The 12303-nt window shown below is 41.9% G+C and overlaps 1 protein-coding gene across 1 annotated transcript in view; it reads left to right on the forward strand.

The window, feature by feature from the left end:
* itgb5 (integrin, beta 5) overlaps nt 1–12303 on the forward strand; it is a 147669-nt gene that overhangs the window by 45958 nt on the left and 89408 nt on the right. Inside the window, exons 6-8 of the mRNA XM_059966372.1 lie at nt 613–774; nt 7774–7869; nt 7958–8047. Of these exons, the coding sequence (XP_059822355.1) occupies nt 613–774; nt 7774–7869; nt 7958–8047 (348 nt within the window). The remainder of the gene's footprint in view (nt 1–612; nt 775–7773; nt 7870–7957; nt 8048–12303) is intronic.

Raw genomic sequence — 12303 nt, forward strand, 5'->3', positions numbered from 1 at the left:
TATTAACTACAGTCAATTGCAAACTTCTGTAGCATATTCCTTTCTCGTAAGGAGATGGGAAGGTTAACTGATGCGAACAGTTTTAATTTAAATGTTCTCATCTCTTAGTAAATAAATGCTTGCATAACTGCTGAGACCACCCACCTTATCACACCAAGGCTTGACCAATAGCTTTCTAGTAATTATATTGATTAGTGCAGAGCATGGCAGTTCTGCACATGAACCATTAGAATACTGCGACAATCCCTGCAAGAAGATCTGTAGTTACAGCATGATTGTGGTAGCGTAGCAGTTAGCATGACACTATTACAGCTTGGGCCTTTCCGAGTTGGGAATTTATTCCAGAGCTGTCTGTAAGGAATTTGTACGTTCTCCCCGTGAGCAGCATGCGTTTCCTCCAGGTGCTTCCCATGGTCCAAAGACGTACCTGTTAGTAGATTAATTGGTTATTGTAAATTGTCCAATGATTAGTCCAGGGTTAAGTAGGTAGCTTTTCTGGGGTTGAAAGGGCCTTTCCTGTGCTGAATCTCTAAATAACCAAAAAAATGTCTCTTGATTATGAAGAGGCATAATTTTAAAGTAAAACTTGTATATGTTACATTTTTTCCAAAGGAAGAGATAGGCTGGCGGAAGGAGGCTTCGCACTTGCTGGTATTTACCACTGATGATGTGCCACACATTGCACTGGATGGCAAACTTGGTGGACTGGTACAACCTAATGATGGTCATTGTCACCTGGACGAACACAACGAGTATGGCTTTTCTACACAAATGGTGAGCTTAACCTCTTTCTTCCTTCTAAAGTAATAGAGGAGATTTTAGATTGTTTAGTAAGAACATTTCTTTCCTTGTGTTTTATCACTCCTATACTGAGTATATATTTAGATGGCTATCTCAGTAAGATAAAAACCTTCACTCCTGATGAAGGGTTTCGGCCCGAAACGTCGTCACTACCTCCTCCCATAGATGCTGTCTGGCCTGCTGAGTTCTGCCAGCATTTTGTGTTTTTTAGAGAAAAACCCGTGTGGTCTTGTTCCTAGAATGTACTGACCGCCAAAAGAGTGGTGATGTGTGTTGACATAGGGTGCGGGAATTAGTATTAGGCCCAACATGCAGTACATCTTGAGGAGGATACTTTCAAGGGCCTAAAAATATATTTCCAAATTCCCAGTTGTTTGTGGCTCGGATGTAATGATTGAAGCTCTGGGCTGAAAGGTTGGGAAAAGGTTGTAGCATCGGGGTCCAGGCCCCAGAGCAAGAAATGACCCATGTTTGAGCGATTTAAGTGCAGGGCCAGATTGACAATGTCAGAGTATCAGGACTGGAGGCAAGAGATGGGCTGCTCTCACTCACTGCTCCACAGTGTTTCCTTGGCTCTGTGCTGAACTGAGGCTGTGGCCTGGTCTGGCTGCAGTGATGTCTGGCTTTGAGTTTAAATGCTGCTCTTTGCTTGCTTTTGTTGTTTGCATTATTTGTTTACTAAGACTAATAGGCACTGGAGAAGTTTTTTCCCTACTGCGGTCACTTTGCTGAACAGTTAGCTGTTGGCTAACTATTACTTGGATTGCACTACTTGTATGTATAATCTATATTTTCATTTATATTTATCATTATTATTGTTATGAGCAGAGAGACAACATCTGCCCGAAGTGAATTCCTTGTATGTGCACAGGTACTTGGCGATTAAAGTCTGATTCTGATTCTGATTTTTTGTTCCTCTGCACACCGGATATTTAACAGTCTTTTTTGTTTGATGGATTCTTTCGGGTTTCATTGTTTTGTGGCTGCTGATAAGGAGACAAATCACAAGGTTGTACAATGTTACACATACTTGGAAAATAAATGTTCTTTGAACTTTGAGGTTCCTGCGCATTTTCTGCCCTTGTTCCTCTAGGTCAGGGGTTGCCAACCTGAAGTCCATGGATCCCTCGGTTAATGGTAGGGGAAACATGGCGTAAAAAAGGTTGGGAACACATGCAGTAATGTAGGCGATAGATGTTGTAGGTAGGAAGATGTTCAGATTGTAGCATCCTAGGGCAGGGTATTTGTATTGTACAAGTGGTAAATAAAGTGAATGTTTTATTTTCTGTAGGAATATACTACATTCAACACTATTTTAGTTTTGACTTTTTTTCTTCATCCAATGTGAAGCTACAAATACTTAATCCTAAATATTTCACAGTTATAATACAGTAATCTTAATATTATAAGTGGCCCCGTTAACCTTCATGCATTATTTCCTGTCCTGCACATCAATATATTTGCCCAGCTAAGTCTGTAAGTTTATATGTCATCATTATGTGCCATGTTCTGCGATGTAGGTGATCATTGTCTTTGACCATGATTGTTCTTGGCAAATTTTTCTGCAGAAATGGGCAGTGTCTTTACAAGACAGGTAAATCCAGCCATTATCAATATTCTTTAGAGATTGTCTACCTGGTGTCAGTGAATTGTGATATACACCAGCTGCTCTTATGGCTTCACGTGATCCATATTGCAGGGAGAGTGTGTCTAAGCAGGTGCTACACCTCGCCCAAAGGTGACCTGCAATCTGGCGGAGGGAAGGAGTGCCTTACACCTCCTTAGGTAGAGAATATCTCCATCCTGCCACCCAAAATTTATATGTAAGATATCAAGTTAATTTTATGTCTTCTGTGATGCATCTGACTGTGTTTTGATTTGGTATTAATTAGAATTTACTCTCTTTTCAAGTGGAAGAAAAACTAATGGTGCACAAATGAGATGTTAGGTTTCTCTGGGATTATTTTGGATTCAATTATGAATCAGTAATAGTTATGTAGTGTTTTGGTATTATGCAGATTTCACACAGAACTCTTTCCGTTTGTACTTGAGCTCATGTTAAAATGTGCAATGGTTAATGTATGTTTTGAAATTATTATGCACAAGATTAGCATACAGTATACTTGCAGCTATCCAGCACCCATGGAGAACGAGGATGCCAATTGCAAAAGAATTATCCCAACCCTGTGCTACTCATTTCTGTTTCTCACCTCTGTCCAGAGAAATGCATTGTTTCTGCTTACTCTTGCCTTGTTGAACATATCTCCTTATAACTGACTCCCCTTGTCTAGTCCTTTCCTAAATACATTAGTGATGTATTTTCTCTCCACTAACTTGAGATCCAGCCACCTCTGCTTCATTTCAATTATGCATGTCCAGGCTTCATCCATCCCCACCCCCTTCCCCATAGGAATTTGTGTTGTGCTCAGCTTCTATCTGCATCAAGCACCTAACCAATTGGCCTGTCCTAATACTTCCCGCCACCTGGCAGGCTTGTTTTAACTTTAACTTATCTTAATCCCTCTCATTCCCTGCAAATCATAGTTGTACCTATGTTTATGACTTCTTTGGCTGTGTGAAGCAGTCCTTGTACCAAACCTGCTTGGTACCTCTTTGCAGCTCTTTCTTCATTACACAAGTGGGTATATAGCGAGGTTGTCTCAGACTTTTGCATGGTATTTATATGTCAATGTGGAGCAGTTAGCAAGTTTGTAAATCTGGCGGGAGCAAAGGACGTTGGAAATGGTGAGGATGGAGCACTGCGGGAGGGATGTGGGACAGGTGGCAGAGGAGCCACCTGGTACAACCCACCAGGGGCGGGTTGTAGGAGGGTGGTGAGCTGGATGCAGACACACCCAGCCCTAAGGCACCAGGCAAGGTTTATTGATCATTACAGAATATCTCTTTGGTCCTTCCCACTCGCTCTCCTCTCTCTTCCCACTCCCTCCTCTCTCTCTTCCCAATTTCCCAACCACAATTGCCCTCTCCCTGCCCCCTTCCCACTTTCAGTCTACAATAGAGGCCCATATCAGAATCAGGTTTATCATCATTCACATATATAATGAAATTTTTTTTTACGGCAGCTGTGCAGTGCAGTACCTAAAATTACAGCACTCTGCAAAAGTCATAAATACCCTAGGTATATTTATGTACCTAAGACTTTTGCACAGTATTGTACATCAGTGACTGCATTGGTGCTGTTCTCTGCATTTCTGTGGAATTTGTAACCCAAGTATACCCAATGGCTTGCTCTCCATAGATTGAGGCACCCCACTTGCAGAATCCATGCACTCTGTCTAGAGCGATCACCCAGAGCTCCTGCACGAATGCTATTTCAATTCCCTTTCCTATTCCCTCACCAACCTTCTCCACCTACAGGATAAGGCAAGCACAAACTTTAAAAGAAACACACACTTCTTATTCCACAAGGATAATCTACAACCAATGGTAAGAATATTCACATTTCCAATATAAAGAGGTTCATTTCTCTTGAAAGCTATTCTCCCTTCTATTCCAGTCCACCTATCATCCTCCCATTTTTCCAGCTTCTCCCTCCCCACTCCCCCATCATCCCAGACATTAATGAATACTGTTCATCGGTGGAGTCATTACCCAGAGTTGTATAACAGTAGCTGTCGAGCCTCCAGTCCCACCTTCCCATCATCTATGACACCTTCTTGGTCTACATATCACTTACTCTACTGTGCTCCTTTCCAATTTATTCTGCTACCTTCCCTCTTCACTCTGTTCTGATACAATTCCTTCCCACCCACAGACGCTGCTTGCTCTATTGAATTCCCTCAGCGATTTTTGTTCCTTACAACAATGGTCCTTTTGTAAAATGTTTCAGTGATCCTCAGTACAGCATCAATTGAGATAGTTTAGTGGCTCAGTGTAGATGTAGATTATTAAAGGTCAGTGTAATGAGTAGCTAGGCATTTTGTTTCATATTGAAGAGCTCTGTCAGGTGGAATTATGGTAAAGAGTAAAGAGATACAAGAACAGTGGCTTTCAATAAGGACAGACAGACAAATGCAGAAAGGGAAGAATGTAAAAGCTCAACACTAGACAAGTGAAATGAATTGTATCTAACCCACAGGCTATAAGCAACTGTCTTATTCATGTGAGAGGGCCAGTATGTCAGTTAAATGCTAAGCTTACATGATTTAAAGTGATGTATATTTCCAGCAGGGAAAATAGCAGATGTTAATGGTTTTCGATCGTTGTTCAATATTTTCATAAAATTATTAACTTGCTGCCTGTTATGACCTTTGCCACTTAGGGTAGCAATGAAGGTCCTCCATTTCTGGCAGTATTCAGTCTTCCTTCCAAGTTTCTTCTCGGTTTTCTATACTGTCAGCCGTACAAATCTCAGGTGGAGACTCAGGAATATCATTGCAATCACATGGAGAAAGATTCTTCATTGCTGTTTCTGTAACAGTTTTGTTTCACCAGTCAGGGTTGTTAGGCTGGAGCTGAACCCCCAGACATGGAGGACAAGTGGGCCACTTTTAATCTGTCCTCTACCCTATTACCTGTCTGGCATGGGTGGGACCTTACCTTTGGCTCCAAGTTCAAAGGGTAGAAACAGTTTAGGTACCATCTATGGAAATGAATAAACAGTCAATGTTTCTGGCTGACAACCTTCCTCAGGACTGGAAAACAAGGGGGACAATGCCAGAATTAAAAGCTGGGGAAAGAGGATAGCTAGAAGGATAGGTGAACCCAGATGATTAGGAAAATAAAGGGCTGGAGAGGAAGGAATCTGATGGGAAAGGAGAGTGGACCATAAGAGAAAAGGAATGTGGAGGGGATTCTGGAGGAGCTGATTGATAGGCAGGTGAGAAGAGGTAAGAGGCCAGAGTGGGGAATGGAAGAAAATAGGAGGAGGAGGAGGAGGGAGTTTTTTTTAATTGGAAAGAGAAATCAATATTCATGCCATGAGATTGGAGGCTATCCAAATGGAATATAAGGTATTGCTCATCCACTCTGAGGGTGGCCTCATCTTGCCACAAAAAGAGGCCATAGATCGACATATTGAATGGGAAAGGGAATCAAAATTAAAATGTTTGACCACTGGGAAGTTCCACTTTTGGCAGGTGGAGCAGAGGTGCTCAGCAAAACAGTCCCCCAATTTACAATGGGTGTCACCAGTGTAGAGGAGGCCAAGTTGGGAGTACCAGACACATAGATGACCCCAGCAGAAGTTTTACCTCACGTGGAAGAACTGTTTGGTGAGGGAGGAGGTGAATGAGCAGGTGCAGCGCTGGCCACTGGCAGGGATAATTTAGAAATACAATGGAACAGAACTTTATTGTCTTTGCTGAAGACAATGAGATTTTGGTACTCCACCAGTCTGAGCAAAACAGATATTTACAAAGCATGTGGCATGGCTTAATTTTTTTTAAATTCTTAAAACAGTAAGAGTACTTATGCCTTCACTGTCATTTGCGTCCTTCTGCTGATGTCCAACCTCACAATGGAATTGTAACAATCTTGATCGCTAGCGTTCTCGCGATCTCAGACGGCAGATGTTCAAAATCAGTGAGCTGCACACTCCTGGTACACATCCTAAAAGAGCCCCTGTCCACTGTACCATTTAATTGAGGAGAGGTTCAGTTGGACTGAAGAGCTATAAGTCACTGTGACTGTCCGCTCCACCATCTTGGATAATCACAGAGTGGTGGGTGCTTGAAATGCAATGCCAAGGGTGTTAGTGGAGGCCAAATTTGTGAGAGGCTTTTAAGCACGTAAATGTGTGAAGGATGAAGAGCTATGGATATTATGCAGGCAGAAGGGATTAGTTTAGTTAGGCATTTAATTAGTTTTGGTGCTGTAGTGTTCTATGTTTTACGTACTACTGATGTTTGTACCCCACAGCTACTTGAAATGGTCTTGTAAAAACGGTGCCATTTTAGCAGTACAGGTTAGGTGCCCCTTATCTGAAATTCTAAAATCCAAAAGCCTCTGAAATACAAAATTTTTTAAAGTGCTGACATGACGTCACAAATGGAAAATTACATAAGGTGCTGAGAAGGTTCCCAGGCGATGCACACCACAGACAGTTCTGAGACGTGACTTGGCTTTGTAATGAACAGAAAGTATTGAAAAATAGAAAAACATTGCGCAAAGTGAAAAATGAAGATTTTGTTTGTGCATCAAAAGAGTGGATTCATCAGCATTGGCGTGAATATGTGCCGCTTAATGGAATGCTGACAGTGAAACAAGCAAAGACCTATCACGACAAACTGGAAATTGAAGGTAGTCGTGAATATTCAGCAGGCTGTTTGCAGAAATTTAAGAAAAGGCATGGCATAAATTTTTTACATATTTGTGGTGATCAAACATCTACTGATCATGAAGCAGGAGAGACATTCATTTAGTTTGCCAAGATTGTGGCTGATGAAAATCTAGCATGCTTAATGTCTATATCAGTACATATGTGTAATGAACAAGTGTAAGACAAAGACTGCTTACCGATAGCACATACATTCAGAGTCGGTAATGATAGTGATCCCAAGCTATCTCATTATGGAGTGGTGACTCTGTGGAATTTATTGCCACAGGCTGCTACAGAGGCCAAGTCATTGAGTATATTTAAGACAGAGGTTGATTAGTCAGGACTTGAAGGATATGGGGGGAAAAAGCAGGAGATTGAGGATGGGAGGAAAATGGATTAGCCGTGATAAAATGGTGGAGCAGAACTGATAGGCCAAACGGCCAAATTCTGCTCCTATAACTTATGGTCTGTCTTATTCCAAAATCTGAAAAATTCCACAACCTGAAACATTTCCGGTCCTAAGCATTTTGAACAAGTGGCACTTAATGTGTATTGGATAGTAATATTTACCAGTCTTCTAATATCTAGGGATGTGTAATCACAAATGTATAATGCTCTTTGAAACTGTGGGGTTGTATCCTACTTACAGATGAAGGATATGTTTCAATTTTCTCTTATTCTTTTGGTTGTAGGACTATCCATCACTCGCACTTCTGGGAGAAAAGCTGGCAGAAAACAACATTCATTTGATATTTGCTGTGACCCAGTCCCACTATATACTTTACAAGGTATTGGATGTATTCTGTTCACTCTTTGATCCAAATGTGTTTCTAACTCTCTATGCCAATATGTTTATATGTGTTTCTATCTCTTAAGAATTTTACCAAACTGATTCCTGGGACAACTGTAGAAATCCTTGACAGGGATTCAAAGAATATCATCCAACTGATTGTCAATGCTTACAGTGTAAGTTGATTTTTGTTTATTGTTGATATCTTATGGCAGGGTAATGAGCAGCACGAATATTTAAGTGAAGAACAACAGAAAGCTATTGGAATTTTGTGAATATATTTTTTTGCAACATCACCAACGAATTTCTGTGGCAAGCTGTGGGATCACCAAATTTATTTATCTGTATATTTATTTACTTATTTATTTAGACCATAAGACATAGGAGCAGAATTAGGCTACTCAGCCCATCGAGTCTTATGGAATGTTGGAATGGACCATAAGATATAGGAGCAGAAGTAGGCCATTCAACCCATCGAGTCTGCTCCGCCATTCAATCATGGGCTGATCCAGTTCTTCCAGTCATCCCCACTCCCTACCTTCTCCCCATACCCTTTGATGCCCTGGCTAATCAAGAACCTATCTATCTCTGCCTCAAATGCACCCAATGACATGGCCTCCACAGCCACTCGTGGCAACAAATTCCACAGATTTACCACCCTCTGACTAAAGTAATTTCTCCACATCTCAGTTCTAAAAGGACGTCCTTCAATCCTCAGTCGTGCCCTCTTGTCCAAGACTCCCCATGGGAAATAACTTTGCCATATCTAATCTGTTCAAGCCTTTTAACATTTGGAATGTTTCTGTGAGACCCCCCCACATTCTCCTGAATTTCAGGGATATGGTCCAAGAGCTGCCGGATGTTCCTCATATGGTAACCCTTTCATTTCTGGAATCATTCCTGTGAATCTTCTCTGAACCCTTCCCAACATCAGTATATCCTTTCTAAAATAAGGAGCCCAAAACTGCACACAGTACTCTAAGTGTTGTCTCACGAGTGCCTTATCATGGTTAATCTGGGACCCATTCAACCCCATACTTGCCCTCTCACCATATTCTTTGATGCCTCGGCCAATCAGGAATCTTATCAACTTCTGCCTTAAATATACTCATGGACTTGGCCTCGACCGCAGTCCTTGGCAGAGTATTCCACAGATTCACCACTCTCTGGCCAAAAAAAATTCCTCCTTACTTCTGTTCTAAAAGGACACCCTTAATTTTGAGTTTGTGCCCTTTAGTTCTGGATACCTCCACCAGAGGAAACATCCTCTCCACATCCACGCTATCGAGTCCTTTCAGCATTCAGTAGGATTCAATGAGCTCCCCATACATTCTTCTAACTTCCAGTGTGTACAGGCCCAAAGCTGCCAAATGCTCCTCCTATGTTAACCCTTTCATTCCCAGAATAATCTTCGTGAATGTCATTTGGATCTCTCCAACGACAACACTGTCGACAATACTCCAAGTGCAGTCTGAGTAGAGCCTTATAAAGCTTCAGCATTATCTCCTCGTTTTTATATTCAGTGTATTGAGTACAGCACAGAATGGGCCCTTTCAGCAATCCCCTGACTTAATACTAGCCCAATTACAGGAAAATTTGCAATGATCAATTACTGGTATGTCTTTGGACTGGGAGAGGAAACTCCATGGGGAGAATGTACAAACAGATGGTGGCAGAAATTGAACCTGGGTCCCCTGTAACCACTACACTACCATGCAGTCTCAAATCTAGTGGAAATGCTTCTACTTGGGCAAATCTGAGGTCAAGTTGTGTGCTTTATTTGTTATCGATAAAATAATTTCCTCACACTTTAGATTTTTATGAAAAAATTTTTCAATATTATTTTAGTCTCCTAGCCTAACAATTCTGGTTTGAATTTTTATCATTGAATCAGTGTCAATAATTTGCCTTATTCTAACCAAGCTTGAAGTTGTAGTTGTTCAGTTTTTAAGAGTATAATGTTCTAACTGAGGAGAAAATTCAAAAATCAGAGCTGCAAAGGGGCTTTGGAGTCTTTGTGCAGGATCCCCTAAAGGTTAGTTTATAGGTTGAGTTGGTGGTGAGGAAGGCAAATGCAATGTTAGCTTTCCTTTTGAGAGAAGTAGAATATAAAAGCAAGGATGTTACCCTGAGGCTTTATAAGGCTTTGGTCAGACTGCACTTGGAGTATTGGGTGCAGTTTTGGGTCCTTTTTCTAAGAAAGAACGTGCTGACATTGGAGAGAGTCCGAAGGAATCTCCTGAGAATGATCCCAAAAATGGAAAGGTTAAGGTATGAGGAGCGTTTGATGGCTCTGGGCCTGTACTTGCCGGAGTTCAGAAGAATGAGGGTGGGGGGATTCTAGTTGATACCACTGAGTATTGAAAGGAGTAGATGTGGAGAAGATGTTTGCTATTGTGGGAGAGTCTAAGAACTGAGAGCACAACATCAGGATATAAGGATGTCCCTTGAGAACACAAATGAGAAGGAATTTCTTCAGCCAGAGGGTGGTGAATATGTGGACTTCATTGCCACAGATGGCTGTGGCGGCCAAGTCATTGGGTATATTTAAATCGGAGGTTGATAGATTCTGGAATAGTAAGAGTGTCAAAATTACAGGCAGAAGACAGGAGAATGGGTTTGAGAAGGATAATAAACCATCCATGATGGAATGGTGGAGCAGACTCGATGGGCCAAATGGCCTAATTCTGCTCCAGTGTCTTGTGCTCATTTGGCTACCCTCAGCCTTGGTGCTAAGAGAAAAGATTTAGCTGTAGGGAAGTATTGCACTTTATATCATCATTATGTGCTGTGTTGTATACCATAGGCTATCATCATCCTATGACCATGATTCTACAGAAGTGTTTTGCCATTGCTGCCATTTGAGCAGTGTCTTTACAAGATGGGTGACCCCAGCCATTATCAATACTCTTCAGAGATTGTCTGCCTGGTGTCATTGGTTGCATAACCAGGACTTGTGATCTGCACCAGCTGCTCATACGACCATCCACCACCTGCTCCCATGGTTTCCCCTGATTGGACTGGGTTGGGGGGGGGGGTGTTCAGCAGATGCTACTGTTACGTATCCCGTAACTGGATAACTCACCAGCAAAGATAGAGAGGTCCGTTGGAGTCTGATGGCACTATTTTCGAACGGTTTTATTCATAAAAGTAAGGTTAATACAAACATTCAGAACACAATCTAAAGCGTGGGTATAGCAATAATCATCATTAAGAAATAATCTTGACTGTTGTCTAGGGGATAGTGTATTGTCCGTTGGAAATATAAAAGTCACTCAGAAGTCTGCAGGCTTCAGTCTTTTTGGGGAATCGCTGGGTTTCACGTGTTTCAGAGAGAGTGAGGAGAAACGGGAAAAACTTGCCCAGGTCTTTGACGAAGCAACACCGTTGAATCAGGGGAGCGTTGTTTCCCTGTTATTAGTTCGAAGTCCTTCTCGGTATTATCAGCCACCCGCTCCCCAGACAGAGAAGTTACGGAGCGCACGTGGCTTTTGACTGGCTTCCAGCTATCACGGGAGCGTTGAGCGATCGAGTCCTTCTGGTGCGTTGCTGGGGTACGGCCTTCTGCAGTCCCTTTTTATCTTGACTTGCAGAGTTGTAGATGTCCATCAAAGTAGGGTGATGCAATCCCCACCCCCACGTTGCCCGAGGGTGTCCATATCTGTGGTAGCTGTCACGTAGCAGGGGCATGCCCTCAGCACAGGTGTCTCTAAGAGCAATGGCCAAAACCGTTACATTGTCTCTCATTTTCCTGGGTCCGAGACCCGAATTAATAGTGCTCTTGCGATTCTCCGGAAGGAGGGGGCTGCTCCCGCCCCTTCGGCCCCTCAGAGCTGTGGTACATTCATAACACTACACCTTACCCAAAGGTGACCTGTAGGCTAGCGGAGGGAAGAAGCACTTTACACCTCCCTTGGTAGAGATGTACCTCCACCCATTAACCAGTTAATAAGTATGACTCCATTTGCCATTCCCTTTTTGAGTAATCAATGTATTAAATGTGGTTTTGCAACATAATATGAAGATGTTATTGTGTTGAAGATACTACTACAGGTTATGTGCAAATATTTCCTTGTGGGATCTGATTGTTTGAAAATTTAAAACCTCAGAAACTACATGTGTGATTGCATTGTCTGTAAACTGCTTTGACATACACTGAGATTGCATAGAGAAACATATAAATTAATGCAAATTCATCCTGTCTAGATACTGGTTTCTACAGCCAAATCCAGGTACTGCCAGTAACCAGATTTAAATGCAACTTTTCTTTTGCCAAGACTTGGTATTTCCTCTGGGTAGTCTCCAACCTGATGGCATGAATATTGATTTCTCCTTCCTGTTTTTAAAAAAAAAACATTTTTTCCCTTCCTTGGCCTCTTTCCTGTAAGATGCTGTAAGATGTGGAAGATGGTCTTGTGGTCGGATAGACTAA

This window comes from Hypanus sabinus, chromosome 4 (assembly GCF_030144855.1).
Source record: "Hypanus sabinus isolate sHypSab1 chromosome 4, sHypSab1.hap1, whole genome shotgun sequence".
NCBI lineage: Eukaryota > Metazoa > Chordata > Chondrichthyes > Myliobatiformes > Dasyatidae > Hypanus > Hypanus sabinus.